Source organism: Myxocyprinus asiaticus, chromosome 29 (assembly GCF_019703515.2).
Source record: "Myxocyprinus asiaticus isolate MX2 ecotype Aquarium Trade chromosome 29, UBuf_Myxa_2, whole genome shotgun sequence".
Classification (NCBI taxonomy): domain Eukaryota; kingdom Metazoa; phylum Chordata; class Actinopteri; order Cypriniformes; family Catostomidae; genus Myxocyprinus; species Myxocyprinus asiaticus.
Window position 1 is genome coordinate 21627150 of NC_059372.1, and position 19598 is coordinate 21646747.

Consider the following 19598-nt stretch of genomic DNA (forward strand, 5'->3'; position numbering starts at 1 on the left):
ATAGGAAACTGCATGAAAGGCACAAACCTATGACACTCTTGGCAAAAGATGTCCGCATGAGGGTGGCAAGACCCAGGTCACCAATCTTTACTGAGCCAGTTGGGCCAGTGATGAAGATATTGTCACACTTGAGATCACGGTGCATAATTGGTGGTGTACGGGTGTGTAGGAACTGTAGACCCTTAAGGATTTGCCTGCACCAACTGCGTAGAACCTTGGGCTTCATCACCTTAAAGCGCTTAAGGTACCTGTAGCAGAAGAACAGAGCATTGAGATACCCCTGTGTTAGTAACGATATTAGTGAATTACTCTAAATAGACTTAAACTGGAAAGTTAAATGCATTGGTTTAGATCAGTGGTTCTCAACTGGTTTTGATGCATGAATTAAATTTAAAGTGAATTTAATACAGTCTGGGTAATTTTCTTTCTTTTTAACTTGCATAGTTTTGTTCATGGCTTTTGAGGATGAGGGCATTTCAGGCAACCTTTCCATGTTGGTATCCGCTTAATTTGGCAAGCGCCTACAAAGAGAAAAATAAATATGTGCCAAAATACAGAGTTGGATGCACAGCCTTTGACATCAGCAACAAAAGGTATGGAAAGGATTTTATTCTCCCCTTTAAAAGATGACAAGCTTATTTACTTTGCTTTTCATATATTATATGCATGTTAATGTGAATAGTTGCATTTGAATATTTGCATTTAGCACTGATTTTTCCTTTCTCTCTGCAAACTTACTGTATCTTAACAGACCTTCAACCCATTTTTGTGTCACGACCCAACAGTTGAGAACCACTAGTTTAGTGTACATATTAAAGGAATTGTAACTATAAAGTCCACTCTATAAGATCACATTCAGTAAAAAAAGAGACAAACATTAAAATATAATGATACGCACGTTTTGAGTGTTCCAGAGGTCATGAGCTCTGTCACTAGGACAATGCACTTCTTGCCTCTAAGAACAGACTCCCAGGAATCATAGAAACGCACGATGTTGGGATGCTGTAGACCCTTTAGCATCTCAGCCTCCTCTTTAAACCGCTGCTGCTCCGCCTTGGTTAGCTTTCGATCCTGATACATGAACAAACACATACAATACATTAAATAGTGCGTAAAATATTTGTAAAATGCTCTACTCAAAACAAGGGTATTAAATGATGAACAAATAACATTGGAAAATATTGAAAAATTGGACTGGAATGCTAATAAACAATGTCTACCAAACCTTAAAGGGATAGTTCACCCAAAAATTAAAAATTCTCTCATCATTTACTCACCCTCATGCCATCCCTGATTTGTATGACTTTCTTTCTTCTACTGAACAAAAACAAAGATTTTTAGAAGAATATTTCAGCTCTGTAGGCCCTCACAATGCAAGTGAAAATTTTGAAGCTCCATAAAGCATATGAAGGCAGTATAAAAGTAATCCATAAGACTCCAGTGTTTTAATCCATATCTTCAGAAGCAATATTAAAGGTGTGGGTGAGAAACAGATCAATATTTAAGTATCTTTTTTACTATAAATTCTCCATACTGCCTAGTTGGTGGGGATATGCACGAAGAATCCAAATCGCCAAAAACAAAAGAAGAATGTGAAAGTGGAGATTGATAGTAAAAAAGGACTTAAATATTGATCTGTTTCTAATCCACAGTTGTCAAATCGCTTCACTGGAGTCATATGGATTTCTTCTATGCTGCCTTTATGTGCTTTTGGAGCTTCAAAATGTTGGTACCCATTCATTGTATGGACCTGCAGAGCTGAAATATTCTTCTAAAAATCTTTGTTTGTGTTCTGCAGAAGAAAGTAAGTCATACACATCTGAGATGGCATGAGGGTGAGTAAATGATGAGAATTTTCATTTTTGGGTGAACTATTTCTTTAATAAAAGGAATGACAAAATTGCTCAACAAAATTAGTTTAACTCTTGCTAGTCTACATTTCCCACTTGAATTCCACTGGTGTAGACTTCACTGGGAATACGAGGAGGAAAAAGCAGTGATTAGAAATTAGAATAGCATATTAATGTGTAGGATACTGTCTAGTATAGCTGTATACTGCATGGTAATGAATTGTAAAATAACATATTAATGTGCTGTATATCTATACACTGTATGGCGTTAAAGGGTATGCAACAATACGTTTTAAACTGAGGTACTGTAGGTAAATTCAAATTTTACTGACGAACAATAACCTAGTACATTTTTAAAGAAAATACAACATTAGATTAGAGCGCGTTTCAATGTGTGAGTACCTGAGCTTGTGAAGGTATTTACCACAATTTTGAGTAAATATTGCATGCCTTCTGTGCATCACATGCACATAGAAGGTGAGCACATTGAGTAGTACAAGATCATTTTTCAAACATAGACATGAAATAAATGTACATACAGTTTGCAACAAAAAACACTAGTGACAATAGATGTACAGAGTTAGCATGAAAAGCTATTGTTTTTGCACAGTTATGATTGCACTTTTCAGCCAACATAACACAAGAAATAGAATTGCTATTGCTTCAGACTTCTATTTCCAAGAGGGCTCTCAACCATCCAATTAATCATGGTAATGACCAATTCATAAATATTACGAACTATTCTGCGATTTCATATAAATGTGATTTAAATTATAACGGCAAAGTACTCATAAATTACATTGTATCGCCTCATTAATTATGAATTTCTGCATTCCATGATAGCACTGAACACTTCCATAGACTTGCTGTGGAGAGAAAATGAGTTCCCCTTTAAAAAATGTGCTGCGAGAGAGGAATGTTCAAAGCTTTGTACCCATTCAGTTTTACTGCAAGAATGTAACCCTTCCAAATACGTAATGATATGTTGGCCATCAGCAAATCTGCCATCTTTTGGCTGTTTCAATTTAGCGCTCTGGCAGGTGGGGTAGAGGGAGAGATATTTGGAGGTGTATGCTGAAGGCTGATCACAGCAAAATGTTTGGTTTAGCATGGACACATACACAGAATAATTCCTCTCCATACAACAGCACCGCCACTACCTATTAATGACCACCAGGTGGCGCTGGCACAGAGGAGATTCGTGACAGGGAGGCAACACCCAGCATTCTAGCCTATTATCTCATTTCAGACACAGCAGCCACCATGACCATTGCCCCAGTGTGGCGGATGCTGATTAAATCCCTTTGCTGGCACATAGTGGGCAAAATGTCACAGTGCCAACACTAAGTGTATAGTGTGTTCGCTCTACTGGCAAACACAACACACACTTATCCTGTCATACAAAACCGTGATGATTAGCACTGATGTTCAGCAATATGCTCACCTCAAGAAAACCCCGTTACTGTAATAAAATATCAGTAAGGTTTCATTTAATGCATTAATATCCACTGCAAGAAAGTAATTCTGGGCTCTTTGTTTCACACTTATTTTCTTATGAGGACTTAAATTGGCCTTGAGTGATACAAAGGGCAAGACAAAATTTGGCTGAATCAGAACAGATGCGAAGACCAAAAAATGGCTTGTAATCTTAAATCTGCGAGAACATTGTCTATGATTTCATATATTGCAAGCTGAACGTTCAACAAAACATTTTGTCACTGTAACTGGTCAAATCACCAGTACATTAAGTTCTCACAGGTAATTTAGCATATGTAATTTAGCTGAATACAAAATAAAGTATTCAGATTCCTTGTTCCTTCCAACATCTGAAGACTTTCGTTGTTAGTTTGCATGACCAACATGAGTCTTCTGTGGTTTCTTGTTCTCTCTTCCACCTCCAGTGCAAGTTAGTTATGTGTAGGCCCACACGCAATCCGTGCCCGCAGAAAATGATATCTTATCGTGACCTTAAATCTGTCGGTCACATTATTTTCTGCGTCTATTGCTTCCTCTGCAATTTCTGATGTCTTTGATGTCTCCTGTCCTTCATTGATACTTTCTAAGGACCACTCTGTTATTTCTGAAATTTTGCATGAGCATGTTCCTATTAAGACTAGGTCTGTTCCCTCCTCCCACACTTCCCCCTGGTATACACCTGAGATCTGGGCCTTAACAGTCACTGGTAGACAGCTTGAGAGGCTTTACAGGAAAACAGGTCTTACTGTTCACCATCTAGCTCTCACTGAACACCTCAACACATACAAAATTGCTCTGAACTCTGCACGGTCAAACTACGTCTCTACAATTATCAATAAAGCAAGCAATTGGCCCAAGGTTTTGTTTGACACGATAAATAAGCTCACCCAACCTTCAGCTCATGATGTCCATGCATCTGATGAGCTTTGCTGTTCTTTCCTGAATTATTTCCAGGAAAAGTTGAATGCTGTCCGCCAGTGCTTTATAGATAAGGCTTCAGATTTTAGTTTTTTGCCAGACCACTCTTGTCAATATTTGTTTAGCTTTATTCCTCCAAACCCCTCCTCTATCAGTGACTTAACACTGAAGTCCAATTCTTCATCTTGCCGACTTGATCCTGCTCCCACTTCCCCCCTCAAACTCTGTAATTCTGTCATCTCTGCACCTATCTAACATTTCATAAACAGATCTGTAGCTTCTGCTTCTCTCCCTTTACCACTTAAAACTGTGGCAGTAACTCCAGTACTTAAAAACCTAACTTGGACCCTACTGTTCTTTCTAATTTTCGCCCTATCTCTAACTTACTATTCATTTCCAAAATACTGGAAAGAGTTGTTGCCTCCCAGCTACAATCTTTCCTTGTTCAAAATGATCTTTTTGACCCCTTTCAGTCTGGCATTCGCCCACTTCACAGTACTGAAACCGCCCTTGTAAGGGTTGTCAATGACCTACTTACTCACTGGTGACTCTGGTTCTCTCTCCATTCTTCTATTACTTGATCTTAGTTCTGCTTTTGATACTGTTTGCCATGAATTACTTCTCTCCCGCCTCTCGGATGTTGGTGTTGCTTTTTCCTGGCTTTCTTCATACCTCACGGATAGACAGTTTTACATTTCAATGCAGAATTATCAGTCACCTACTGTTTCCCTGAAATTAGGTGTCCCTCAGGGATCAGTTCTTGGACCTCTACCATTCATTATATATATACTGCCTTTGGGTCAACTCGTTTCAGTTACCACTGTTATGCTGATGACATTCAAATATATACAGCTTGTAGATCTGCTCCCACTCTCCAGACCGGTCCACTATCAACATTTGTAAATGAAATAAAAAAAAAAAATGGCTTAACACCAACTTCCTAAAATTGAACATGGATAAAACTGAGATCATTATTATTGGAACACCATCCAATACTGTAAAAAATGTAGGTATCATCTTTGATCCCTCCCTTACTTTTGAAGCTCATATTAAATCTGTATCTAAAATTACTTTCTTTCAACTTCGCCGCATTGCTCGCCTTCGTCCCTTTATCAGTCTCAAAGATGCCGAAACACTGGTTCATACATTTATATCCTCACGTCTTGACTATTGCAATGCCCTCTTCATTGGTTTACCTGCTAAATCTACTGCTAGGTTGCAATATATTCAAAATTCTGCTGCTAGAATTCTTACACATACCAAGCGCTCAGCTCATATTACTCCATTCCTGTTTGAACTTCACTGGTTACCAGTTTTATTTTGCATCAAATATAAACTAATCCTGTTTACATTTAAATCACTTCATGGTCTGGCACCTCACTATCTTAGTGAATTGCTTCTCCCCTACAACCCGATCCGCTCGCTTAGGTCTTCTGGGTCCGGACTCCTTTCTGTCCCTAGATCTCGCCTCTCTACTATGGGTGGCAGGTCATTCAGTGTAGTAGCACCCAATATATGGAATTCACTCCCCCTGGCTCTTTGCAGCATCTCTTCTATCTCTGAGTTTAAATCTCAACTTAAAACTTTTTTGTCTTCTCAGTGTTATTTATCTTAATGTGTTATGTATTCACTCTCAATGACTGTACTATCTGAACTGTGTTTTTGTGACTGTTCTTTGTTTGTGTATTATTGTGTTACTATTGTAAAGCATCCTTGAGCTCTGGAAAGGCACTATATAAATTAAACGTATTATTATTATTATTAACCCTAACAAAAGTGACGCAGATTACTGCAGAATTCAAACATCTGTTATTCAAAAATTCTTTACATATCTCAGTCCTTGCATTTTAGTTTATTTGCCTTTAATCATTAGAATTGCAATTAGAAAGAGTTCTGAATAAATATTGCTTAAACAAAAAAGTCAAATTAGATTAGGGTTAGGGTTATTTTTGAATACTTTGATAAAGTTTTCCCGCTACCAATAATTTCTTATAGCTATAGAATATTTAACCAAATATTCAAGACTGGGAGAGACCAAATGTCAAAGTTTAAGAATCTACCATTGAAAAACCCATTCTGATCAACTGATATTCTGAACACTGACATATCAAGTACAGTGCAAAGGTTTTAGGCACTTGTGAAAATGTTGCATAGTGAGGATGTCTTCAAAAATAATGCCATAAATAATTTTCATTTATCAATTAATGTCATACTAAATCTAGTAAACATAAAAAAAGCTAAATCAATATTTCGTGTGACCACATTTGCCTTCAAAACAGCAGCAATTCTCCTAGGTACACCTGGACACAGTTTTTCTTGGTTGTTGGCAGATAGGATGTTCCAAGCTTCTTGGAGAATTTGCCACAGTTGTTCTATCTGTTTAGACTGTCTCAATTGCTTCTGTCTCTTCATGTAATCCCAGACTGACTTGATGTTCAATGGCGGACTCTGTGGGGTCTATGCCATCTGTTGCAGGGCTCCCTGTTCTTCTATTCTATTCTACTTGCAAAAGGAATGCTTGGGAGTCTAAAATTTATATTTCCTATTGACACACTTAAGCTGAAGATATAAATAACCATCTTAAGACAAATGTTTTTGTGAAACATCTTATGTGCCTAAGACTTTTGCACAGTACTATATATCTATCCTGGTTATAGCCTTGGGCGTAGGGATGTGGTAATGAGGTTTCCCTTTCTCAAATTCTCTAGAACGGCATATCAACATTAAGCTTATAACATTCACAAACAAACAACACACACTTATCACTGACATCACTGAATGTAGCCCCCATTACTTGAACTTTGACAGTTTATTTCCGGCACTAAAACAAGGTTTTTCTGTGTTGACAGATGCTTCCTGCTTTGTGGTGCATTGAAAAATCATGCTGAGCTCTGTGTTTTCTAGCTGAGACGCTAACATAGCTTGTCTGAGTGTATGTGTGTGTTTGAACATTTCGTCTCTGCATCTGCATGCAGCCCTGCTGCTGAACTCTCTGCTAGTGTCTGAGACAGTTTTTCGAGTGGGCGTCTCTGTCTGTCTGCATTTCACCAGTCCTTTGCCCTCTTCAAGGCAGTTTCTTGTCCTGTCACTGTGGCTTTTAAAGCATTATGTCCAACTACCTGGGTCTGTAAAGGCTGGGGGCATTAAGATAATCATTAGTCCTGTCATGTAAAACCAGATGGACACACATAATTTTTCTTGTGCATGAACTAGAGTTTGACTGATATATCATGGCGGCATTTCACTTTGTGGGAATATCAGTTAAAGGACTTAAGATGCACCCTCTGGATGACAAGTCCAGACTTTTGAACAATGCACTATAATAAACCATCTATATTATTAGCTGTCAGAAATCTTCCAGTCAGCAGAATCTAAATTCTGTTTTTAAAGAAAGGTTTAGTTCAAGATCTTAAGCTCGCAAACAACATTTACTGGATAAACAATGAGTTTGGATTGCTAAAAACTGCTTCTTAGCTGCACAAATATCGGAACTAGTATCTGATCCCCCACCAATTCAAAATAAACCATAACGGTCAGACTGACACTTGTCAACAACACTGTAAACATTACACAAGTTGTGCATACAGTACATGTTAAAGATCTGGCTGCTCAGTTTGGCAGTGCGTTTATTCAGTTGTCAGGTAAGGCTGCAATAACTTAGACTACCATAAACAATGTAATGCCTAAGCAAGCCTGACTTTTTCCATAAACAGAAACACTTCAGGACCTGTCACCTAGTCTAGTTTTCAGTTAGGTGGTCCCACAAAAACATCCCGCATGACTGCTTACTTGAGTGCTGATGAAACTTAAGAAGTGTACCTTAGTCCACGTTACGTATATAGTTTGGCTTCTAAATTGAGTCTAGCTCTGCCATTCTCCTACACCTAACTGAATACTTTGATCCCTATGGATGTGTAAAGTGATCATGCCTATAGTCTTTTTATTATTGTGCTACATGTCTTTGGGTTTTAACTGCAATGAAGAGGAAAGGGAGGGTGGATGGTCAGCTCATATTACAAACGCATTCACTGTAATAGAGTGGCATAGTAAAAACAACATAATACCCGCTAGTTTAATGCACTAGTCCTAATGAATTGATTTGCCATCATGTGTGTATGTGTATATCTGCATCTATTCTTGTACTGTGTGTGTGTGTGTGTGTGTGTGTGCATGTGTACCGTTAGCGAAAACAAACAAGCATTTCAGCAATTAGGAACAGAGCCCAACAGTGACCACTCACTTTGTCAGCTGCTTTGGTTCCGGAAGATTTGTTTCCTATTCATTTTGTCCATAGGGATTAAAAAAATTAAGAGTTCAATATAGAGTTCTAAGCCATGAACTAAACCAACCAGCTCTGAGATGAATCACAACATTACAAACCTTGATTTAAAGCAAAAATATACTTCACTAAAATCAGGAAATTAAAAATCAGGAAAAACACAAAAGGTACAAGACTGTGCAGTTAACAGGATTGTTCACCCAAAAATGAAAATTCTCTCATCATTTACTCACCCTCATGCCATCCCAGATGTGTATGACTTTCTTTCTTCTGCAGAGCACAAATGAAGATTTTTAGAAGAATATCTCAGCTCTGTAGGTCCATACAATGCAAGTAAATGGTGACCAAAATGTTGAAGCTTCAAAAATCACATAAAAGGAGCATAAAAGTAATCCATAAAACTCCAGTGGTTAAATCCATGTCTTCTGAAGCAATCCAATCAGTTTTGGGTGAGAACAGACCAAAATGTTACTCCTTTTTCACTTTAAATCTTGGTGATCATGATTTCAAGCTCAATTACACTTACACTCAAGTACTAGGAAGTGTAATCAAGCTTGAAATCATGACTGTGCATAGAGACTGCAATGGCAAAGATGTACTGTGAAAAAGCAGGTATATTTTGGTCTGTTCTCACCCAAAATCGATTAGATAGCTTCAGAAGACATGGATTAAACCACTGGTGTCTTGTGGATTGCTTTTATGCTGCCTTTATGTGCTTTTTGGAGTTTCAAAATTTTGGTCACCATTCACTTTCACTGTATGGACCTACAAAGCTGAGATATTCTTCTAAAAATGTTTGTGTTCTGCAGAAGAAAAAAAGTCATACACATCTGGGATGGCATGAGGGTGAGTAAATGATGAGAGAACTTTCATTTTGAACTATTCCTTTAAATGCTTTTATGAAGGACTTAACTACTCATCTTATTGCAGATGTTGTAATCATATAAATGACAATGCAATATAAAACTGATGACATACAGTTATTGATGAGAAGTTGAAAAACAATATATTTAAATTGTACTGCAAAATATTCAATTATATACAAATATGCAAGTAGTTTGAGAGTGTGGTTATCACTAAAAATCAACTTCTCAATGGAGAAAATGAAATGAATTATTACTTCCAAATACTACTGTTGTACTCTATTGAGATAGTACAGTAGTCAGTAGTCTACGAGAACTTTGACTAACACTGCAGCTGAACAGGGGTAAAATGAACCTACATTTCTGGAAGTAATGTAATTGAACTTGTGGATTGATTAGTTTGTTTGTTTGCACTTTATCAGTCCACTTCTAGTAGCATTTAATAGTGACAAGACACATATAGATAGCTAGTTTGTCTGAGTCATACTCTGTAACTAATAACTGAATGGTCTTTCATGAGCAACTGGTAGCATGATAAAATCACTCAAATGTATTAACTCTTACAAGAATTAGCCTAATAGTTAGAACAGACACAAATACATTTTACCTACTTGTAAAGAAGAACATTTAATAAATAAACAAGCTTGATGCAAATTTTTTTAGTCATCATATTCATCTTCAGCCATCAATTTTTAACAGGTTTGATTAAAAAGCAGTGTCTAGAAATGTGTTTTTAGGAAAATGATCCATATTGACACAAATTGTCAAAATTAAACAAACACATTAATATGCTTTAAAACCCTTATGGGTCAAAGTCTACCCTGAACACACAATGCAGGTCTAAAATTCCCTGAATGTGATCCTATTGCATGGCAAGGACACTAAAGCTGTGTCCTTTTGCACTACATATGGGGCAGAAAGTTAGCTGATTGCCCTAGGTGTGTAACAGAGGGCTCAGAGCACTGCCATCAGGAGGAGGACGACGTTAACACTGAGCCAGTGCCTCAGTTTCTCTTTTACTCAGAGCCACATTATGTCACTCTGCATTTCTCACAGCAACCATCACTGTTCAAACCCAGCCACAACTGATGGGGTGAAAAGTTCTGCAGCACTCATGGCACATTACAGTGAATTAAATTAGTTTAGAGTGGGAGAAAGAGACATTACAGTACAGTAATTATGTTTTTTATTTTTTATTTATTATTTTTTTATTGCTGATGCTTTATGTATTAACAAAAGAGCATCAAAAGAGAAGTTTATTTTTACTTTTTCTGAGGGTAAATGTAAGGATTTTTACATTCAAGTCTGGAGTAATGTAGCTCAAATGTATCAAATCAATACCAAAAAAAAAAACAAAAAAAAAAAAATACAGATATCAGTATCCGTGTGCTGTTTGATTAACAGGTGGCCCATGGCTCCTTTCGAATGCTCACATGCTATTTGTGCACTTGCTATGTGAAGAGCATTCACACGTCATTGTAATATGCCTACACTTCTAAACAATCAAATGCACCTTTTGGTCAAAAAGCCTGTCTTGGCGAGATATTCATATAAACACGTTATGTCTTAAATTAATATTAACAGAAATGGGGTGACACAAACAACAGATGCGAGTCAAAATATTAAATCTGTGCATTAGACCTTGCAGTATGAAAGTACTATAATTGACATGCCTTAATATTAACTTAATATTAAGTTGTTAATACTAATAAAACAACAATATTCACAATAAAAAGAGAAAACTACTCAATGAACTTAATTTAATTGTTCATTATTACTTGAATAATTGCTTTAAAAAGTTGAAGCAATGTTTACTTAAATGTGCAAAAATACTTATAGGCAGTTTTAATTTAATTTGTTAATATTTATATTCATATTTAACTTGATAAACAAACAAGAATGTGTTCAATAACAGAATTGTGAAATTTACTAGTATTGGTATCAATACTGAAATTTTGGTATTGTGAAAACCCATGTATGGCATGTGTTTTGTTGTGGCAGGAGCTGAGCCTGGGCAGACTGGTCTGGTTTGGGCTGCTTACACTCAGCCAGTTGTGTTTCTGCGTGAGTTGTGCTGTGTGTGCAGGCTTTTTGTTCAAGCCTGACAGGCACCCACTTTAATTAACTCCCTGGATCACCCTGTTTACTCAATCACAGGGACAGAGAGAACACCCTCCCAATACTGTACGCCCCATACATGCACATGCATCACAAAGGCACACAACATTGCAGTTCACTTGCCAGTATAGAGCTGCAGGGAATAGGGTGCACAATCAATGTTGACACGTGCAATGTAATAAATTAGGAAAGATACTAAGTAAAGGGCTAGTAAACAGGTGGACCATGAGCCAAATCCGGCCTGCCAATCACTTTTTTCTGGCCCTCAGACTGATTTTGATAAAATCGCATAGCAGTCTGAAACATCCAAGCGGTGAGTTTAGCTGCTGGGTGCAGTCAAATCTACAGACTTAAAAATATACAGTTGAAGTCAGAAGTTTACATACACCTTACCAAATACATTTACACTCAGTTTTTCATATTTCCTGGCATTCCCTGTCTTAGGTCAGTTAGGATCACAACTTTACTTTATATGTCAGAATAATAGAGAGAATGATTTATTTCAGCTTTTATTTCTTTCATCACATTCCCAGTGGGTCAGAAGTTTACATACACTTTGTTAGTATTTGGTAGCATTGCCTTTAAATTGTTTAACTTGGGTCAAACGTTTTGGGTAGCCTTCCACAAGCTTCTCATAATAAACTGCTGGAATTTTGGCCCATTCCTCCAGACAAAACTGGTGTAAATGAGTCAGGTTTGTAGGCCTCCTTGCTCGCACATGCTTTTTCAGTTCTGCCCACAAATTTTCTATCGGATTGAGGTCAGGACTTTGTGATGGCCACTCCAATACCTTGACTGTGTTGTCCTTAAGTCATTTTGCCACAACTTTGGAGGTATGCTTGGAGTCACTGTACATTTGGAAGACCCATTTGAGACCAAGCTTTAACTTCCTGGTTGATGTCTTGAGATGTTGCTTCAATATATCCACATAATTTTCCTTTCTCATGATGCCATCTATTTTGTGAAGTGTACCACTCCCTCCTGCAGTAAAGCATCCCCACAACATGATGCTGCCACCCCCATACTTCACGGTTGGGATGGTGTTCTTCGGCTTGCAAGCCTCACCCTTTTTCCTCCAAACATAATGATGGTCATTATGGCCAAACAGTTCAGTATTTGTTTCATCAGACCAGAAGACATTTCTCCAAAAAGTAAGATCTTTGTCCCCATGTGCACTTGCGAACTGTGGTCTGGCTTTTTATGGCGGTTTTGGAGCAGTGGCTTCTTCCTTGCTGAGCAGCCTTTCAGGTTATGTCGATATAGGACTCGATTTACTGTGGATATAGATACTTCTCTACATGTTTCCTCCAGCATCTTCACAGGGTCCTTTGCTGTTGTTCTGGGATTGATTTGCACTTTTCGCACCAAACTGCGTTCATCTCTAGGAGACAGAATGCATCTCCTTCCTGAGCGGTATGATGGCTGCGTGGTCCCATGGTGTTTATACTTGCATACTATTGTTTGTACAGATGAATGTGGTACCTTCAGGCATTTGGAAATTGCTCCCAAGGATGAACCAGACTTGTGGAGGACCACAATTTTTTTTCTGAGGTCTTGGCTGATTTCTTTTGATTTTCCCATGTCAAGCAAAGAGGCACTGAGTTTGAAGGTAGGCCTTCAAACAGATACATCTCCAATTCAGTACACCTACTATCAGAAGCTAATGCGCAAAATGTCTAAAGCCTTGACATAATTTTCTGTAATTTTCCAAGCTGTTTAAAGGCACAGTTAACTTTGTGCATGTAAACTTCTGACCCACTGGAATTGTGACATAGTCAATTAAAAGTGAAACAATCTGTCTGTAAACAATTGTTGGAAAAATTACTCGTGTCATGCACAAAGTAGATGTTCTAAACGACTTGCCAAAACTATAGTTTGCTAATATTAAATCTGTGGAATGGTTAAAATAAAATTGTTTTTTATGACTTCAACCTAAGTGTATGTAAACTTCTGACTTCAACTGTACATCACAGCAGTAGTAACAGAAGTGATGTCAGCCCATATGCACAACCTTTTTCAACAAAAGATAAACTGATGATGAAAACCAAATCTTCAAAGAAAATGCACAGAAGAGTTTGCTTTTATCCTCCATGTTTCAAGTGTTAAATGGGCGTTTCATCTGTTTAGCGTTTGTGCTAGTAAAACAAAGTGATAACGTGAAGCACCACTGAACCTGCATACATGCATTCAGTATATCCTGACTATATTTGGTTCTATATACAGATGTGTGTCAGCATTCTCAATTGCGAACATCATCAAATCAGTTTGTGATTCACAACACAACACAAATTCACAATATTTGCAGGACAAGGAAATGCTAATTTCCCTATCATTAAATGGGAGGATAACATAGAAAAATGAAGACATTTTCTCTTTTTCAGACAGTTTCATAATATATACACATTGTTTTCTTATGTGAGTTGATATTGTCAAAGATCCAGACTTTAGCAGATCTAAGGCCCCATTTATACCTTGCATTAACATGTGTTTCATATCCAGATAGTATCTGGATATTTTTTAGCTGGACGTCATTTACATCTTGCAGTCAAATGAGTCTCCACTGTGATCGGAAAGAGATCTATTTATAGTTACCCACGCAAATCTGAAAACAACAGAGACTGTAGTAACAAAAAATTATCTGTTTTTTTGTGAAAGTAAAACACATTGATGGATAATTCAAATGCTTTCCATCATTTTGACATTTAGGGTTTTTCCTTCATTGAAAATTTTTGGGCCGAAAAAGTACATTTCGGAACACCAAAGCAAATTTAATGATATTCGTCTCCCGTTCTAAATATGCTTCTCATTTGAAACACACATGGGAAGCCTGGTTTCACGTGAGTGTTGTACAACATATAGTGATTAAAAAACGGGGTGGAGATGCAAGCAAGTGGGGATATGAGATGAGATATTCCAAATGTATTCCAATGGAATAATTCATGGGATATTGTTTGGGTGACTGTGGTGTCTGTGTTCTAGGGCTGCAACTATCGATTATTTTGATAATCGATTAATCTAACAATTATTAAAACTATTATTTGACTACTATTGCAACAATTATTCATTAGCTCTTAACCGATTATTCAGCTTGTGCCCTGATTTAAAAGGTTGTGTTAAACGTGCTTGCTAACAATAAAGAGGAAAAAAATCATCTTTTAAAAATACCTTTAAATGACATTCACTGAATTATTAAGTTTAATTCAGTAAAAACATTCACTGCAAAAAATCCTGTTGTAATCTAGTGTTTTGTCTTGTTTTCCATTTAAAATGGTCTAAAAATCTTATATTCAACATTCTCAGATAACAATTGTTTCTTCTGCAGTATAGCTGCTAAAGTAAATGTATGTTGTTTTAAAGGAGTTTTAGATATTTATAATGGAAAACAAGCCAAAAAAAAAAAAAAATCAAAAACTTATTTTGTTGAATAATGGGGCGAAGACTACCTCTCTCACCTTTCTGTTCACATATATGTGACATATATTATGATTCAACAAGTCACGAGCCATTACGTTATAATCTAGCTGCATTAAGCGTATGCTCGATGTATGAGCGTCCCCGCGACAGAGTGTGCCTCAGCCGGGTGCAGTTTCAAACTCTCCCCCTTAGATCGGGACATTCGCACAACTCATATAGGAGGCGCTGACCACACAGAGAAATGCCAGTTTCGGAGTTTGTAGTTATTTATCTGATCTGCTTCCATATTATTTTAAATTTAATAAAGCTACAACGCATTAAATATTACTGCATTAAAGATATAACTCTGGGGTGTTTACTTTAAAGACGCTTGACATGCAAGTTTTGCTCCACTTACTCCACAAAGAGAGTGCTTCTGTATTTACTTATTTTGTATTTTTGCATTATAATTCCCTATACTTTGCGATCTACATCACCTGAAGCTGTGAAAGTTTAGAGTGCATATGGACTGTGAGCTGTGTTTTCTTCCTCTCCTCAGTCAGGCGCGAACTACAGTACTGCTCTTGCGCATCATCATTAGAGCTTAATGTGATCTCATGTTACGTTAAATGAGATCAAACGACTATTTGAAAATGAAAATTTTTGTTGACAATTTTATATTGTTGACATTGTCGATAACGTCAAAATCGTTTCAGCCCTATTGTGTTCTTCACATTGCAATGGCAGAATGAACAGAAAAAGGCAAAAACATACCACACCACTTAAATAACAGATGACTGTAGTGTAACGTCATCACATAATTAATTACTTACATACAACAGTTGTATCCGGATAACAAAAACGCATTTGCATTTACACCTTCTTTGAATGTGGTCAGAATCCATCCCTGACCACCTCTGAATGTGGCTTCAGTGATCCGATCACCTGTCACTTAATGTGGTCAAGTGCTATCCGATTGCGATCCGATCACCAAAAACGCATGTTAATGCAAGGTGTAAATGGGGCCTAGATGTTCTTCCTCAGTTTTCATATTTTGTAAACAATAGCCCTCCATTGTTAAAATGATAATTGTTTTTTTATTTTCCAAGGAAAGTTAATCAAAACCTATTAGTTAGTTGAGGGTGTGAGGTAATATTTGTTCATCAGCCAGATCTTTATAAGGAATTTATACCAAGACCTTTTAGACCAGAACATTTTAATTGAATACCCCTGACTATTTTAATATAAATAAATGCATAGTATTAACAGTGTTAAGTTTAGTTTTTCATGTTAACATTTTAGTTACAATGAAAATGTCAGCTAAGATAAATACGGAAAAAGTTTAGCCCCATCATGTTTTCATCAGGATAATCTGGCTCCCGCAAGAAAGTGGTTGAAGAGCCCTGGTCTATGTGTTAAGAGTCAGAAAATATGTGCTTGGCCTTTCTGAGCTTCATACAGAAGAGAAAAAAGGGAGGGACTGACAGTGGCTGAACATCTATTTTCCACTCTTTCAAGTGTATTAGCACAGCTAATCCCTATCTCTGCAGTCCCTTTCCTTTGTGTGTATGTACTTACGGTAGATGTGCACGTGTGAGTGTGTGTATAAGGACACAAAGGTTTTTTAAAGGACTTGACTAACTAATCTAATCAATACATATTAGATAAATGAAAATAAATTGCACATAAATGGTAAAACAATCAACATATAAACTAAGCAATATAAGCACTGCTCACACTGCATATTGCACTGAGGTTAGTAACAGATTTTGAAGCTTTTAAAGGTAAGGCGTCATTAAAAAGACACGCAGGCCAGGCGGAACCATATTTAAAAGACAACCTGGAGGCTGTGGCAGAATATGTGTCTAGCCGTCTCTGCTCAGTTTATTTAGTTGCAAAAATAGCCAAATTCACATTACAGGGTTATGCTCTTTTCTGTTTTTATCTGGATCCAGGCCATTTATACGGAAAAACTTTACCACTGAAATGACAAAAGGAGTCTTCTAACTATTACTGCTTCTATTACTGGCACAGTGATTTTGTGGAGAACAGCATTATGAATTTTGTAATAACCCATGCCTATATTCTCTCACATTTACTCCATCTAACATGCATAGTACAGGCTAGATTTTGTCTTTCAAATCTACAGAATAAAATGAATGTAGGAAACAAGGAAGAATTTGATACAAAATCAGAAAGCAATCTAGGCCTCACACCTCAATTAACATGAATAGGTTGTTCAAAGTAAGGCCAGATAACTCCCATGTGACTCGGCCAGTCAACATTTGAGGACATCCAGGCAATAATACATATGATCTCATCTATTGCACAGGTGTTCCCTGCATAATAAGCACTGGATTATAGAAAGCAATGTACAAAAACACAATATATACAGTTGTGCTCAAAAGTTTGCATACCCTGGCAGAAAATGTGAAATTTTAGCATTGATTTTGAAAATATGACTGATCCTGCAAAGGATAGTGATCATATGAAGCCATTTATTATCACATAGTTGTTTGCCTCCTTTTTAAATCATAATGACAACAGAAATCACCCAAATGCTTCAAAATCTGTTACTAACCTCAGTGCAATATGCAGTGTGAGCAGTGCTTATATTGCTTAGTTTATATGTTGATTGTTTTACCATTTATGTGCAATTTATTTTCATTTATCTAATATGTATTGATTAGATTAGCTGATCAAAAGTTTACATACCCTTGAATGTTTGGCCTTGTTACAGACATACAAGGTGACACACACAGGTTTAAATGCCAATTAAAGGTTAATTTTCACACCTGTGGCTTTTTAAATTGCAATTAGTGTCTGTGTATAAATAGAGTTTGTTAGCTCTCACGTGGATGCACTGAGCAGGCTAGATACTGAGCCATGGGGAGCAGAAAAGAACTGTCAAAAGACCTGCATAACAAGGTAATGGAACTTTATAAAGATGGAAAAGGATATAAAAAGATATCCAAAGCCTTGAAAATGCCAGTCAGTACTGTTCAATCACTTATTAATAAGTGGAAAATTCAGGGATCTCTTGATACCAAGCCAAGGTCAGGTAGACCAAGAAAAATTTCAGCCACAACTGCCAGAAGAATTGTTCGGGATACATAGAAAAACCCACAGGTAACCTCAGGAGAAATACAGGCTGCTCTGGAAAAAGATGGTGTGGTTGTTTCAAGGAGCACAATACGACGATACTTGAACAAAAATGAGCTGCATGGTCGAGTTGCCAGAAAGAAGCCTTCACTGCACCAATGCCACAAAAAAGCCCGGTTTAAAAGTTTAAAAGCATTGTGTGTGTATGGGTCCTGTAAACCAAAATCTCGGTGTGTAATGAGTGAAGCAATGGCTGGGGAGGCGGAGCCGGAGCCGCCCACGTCAGCTCAGCGCAAGAATGATGCAGGATGGGAATCCACCGGCATTCCTCACATGGAGAGAGGCGGTCCCTGTGTCCATGACGATGGTAGTTCCAGAGAGGGTGGAGCTCGTGCCGGAGGTGAAGTTCAAAGCCGATCCATTCACCCCGGTCCTAGCTCGCAGAGGTGGCCAAGTTGCAAAAGGAATTTGTGGATGTGTTCTCTCCTCTTCCCGGTCATACGAACCTCATACAACACCATATTGAGAACCCACCGGGAGTGGTAGTATGTAGTCGGCCGTTCCGCTTGCCCGAACACAAGAAAAAAGTGATTCGGGATGAATTAGAGGCAATGCTCGAGATGGAGGTAATAGAAGAATCGCACAGAGATTGGGCCAACCTGGTTGTTCTCGTACCTAAGTGCGAAGGGTCAGTCCGGTTATGTGTAGATTACTGAAAAGTCAACGCGATGTCTAAATTTGACGCATACCTAATGCTCCGAATTGATGAACTGCTCGATCGGTTGGGTGCGGCTCAATTTTATTCAACACTGGATTTAACAAAGGGGTATTGGCAGATCCGCTTAACTCCATTATCCTGAGAAAAAAACTGCATTTTCCACACCGTTCGGATTACAATTTGCCACTCTTCCGTTCGGTTTGTTTGGGGCTTCTGCCATGTCCCAGTGCCTCATGGATAAGATTCTCTGGCTGCAAGCTGCTGCCTATTTAGATGACATCATTATATTCAGTAACTACTGGCAGAGGCATATGCAGCATCTGAGAGCCATCCTGAGGTCGCTGAGGTGGGCGGGGCTCACGGCAAACCCAAGAAAGTTCACAATTGGACGGGTGGAAATATGGTATCTGGGCTTCTACTTGGGTCATGGGCAGGTATGGCCCCAAGTTGATAAGACTGCAGCGATAGTGGCCTGCCCACGACCCAAGACCAAAAAGGAGGCGAGACAGTTTATGGGGCTGGCTGGCTACTACCGAAGGTTTGTGCCAAGTTTCTCTGATGTCACCAGCCGCTTGACGGATCTCACTAAAAATGGGGTGCCAGATCCGGTCCAGTGGATGGCGGCATGCCAACAGACTTTCATGAGAGTTAAATCTGCGGTGGTGGGCCGCTTTTACATGACGGATGCATTAGAGAGAGGGTTGGGGGCCGTGCTCTTGCAGAAGGTGGAAGGAGTGGATCAGCCCGTGCTGTACATTAGTCGTAAGCTCTCGTTGAGGGAGACTAAGTACAGCACGATCGAGAAAAGGTGCCTGGCCATCAAATGGGCTGTCCTAACCATCTGCTATTACCTGCTGGGGCAGGCCTTCATCCTCTGCTCG

The 19598-nt window shown here is 38.1% G+C and overlaps 1 protein-coding gene across 2 annotated transcripts in view; it reads right to left on the reverse strand.

The window, feature by feature from the left end:
* Nucleotides 1–19598, reverse strand: part of LOC127420071 (serine/threonine-protein kinase WNK3-like) — an 86619-nt gene that overhangs the window by 27785 nt on the left and 39236 nt on the right. For both annotated transcript variants that reach the window (XM_051662029.1, XM_051662027.1), the window contains exons 3-4: nt 899–1071; nt 28–248 (exon numbers count right to left, since the gene is read on the reverse strand). In XM_051662029.1, the coding sequence (XP_051517989.1) occupies nt 28–248; nt 899–1071 (394 nt within the window). The remainder of the gene's footprint in view (nt 1–27; nt 249–898; nt 1072–19598) is intronic.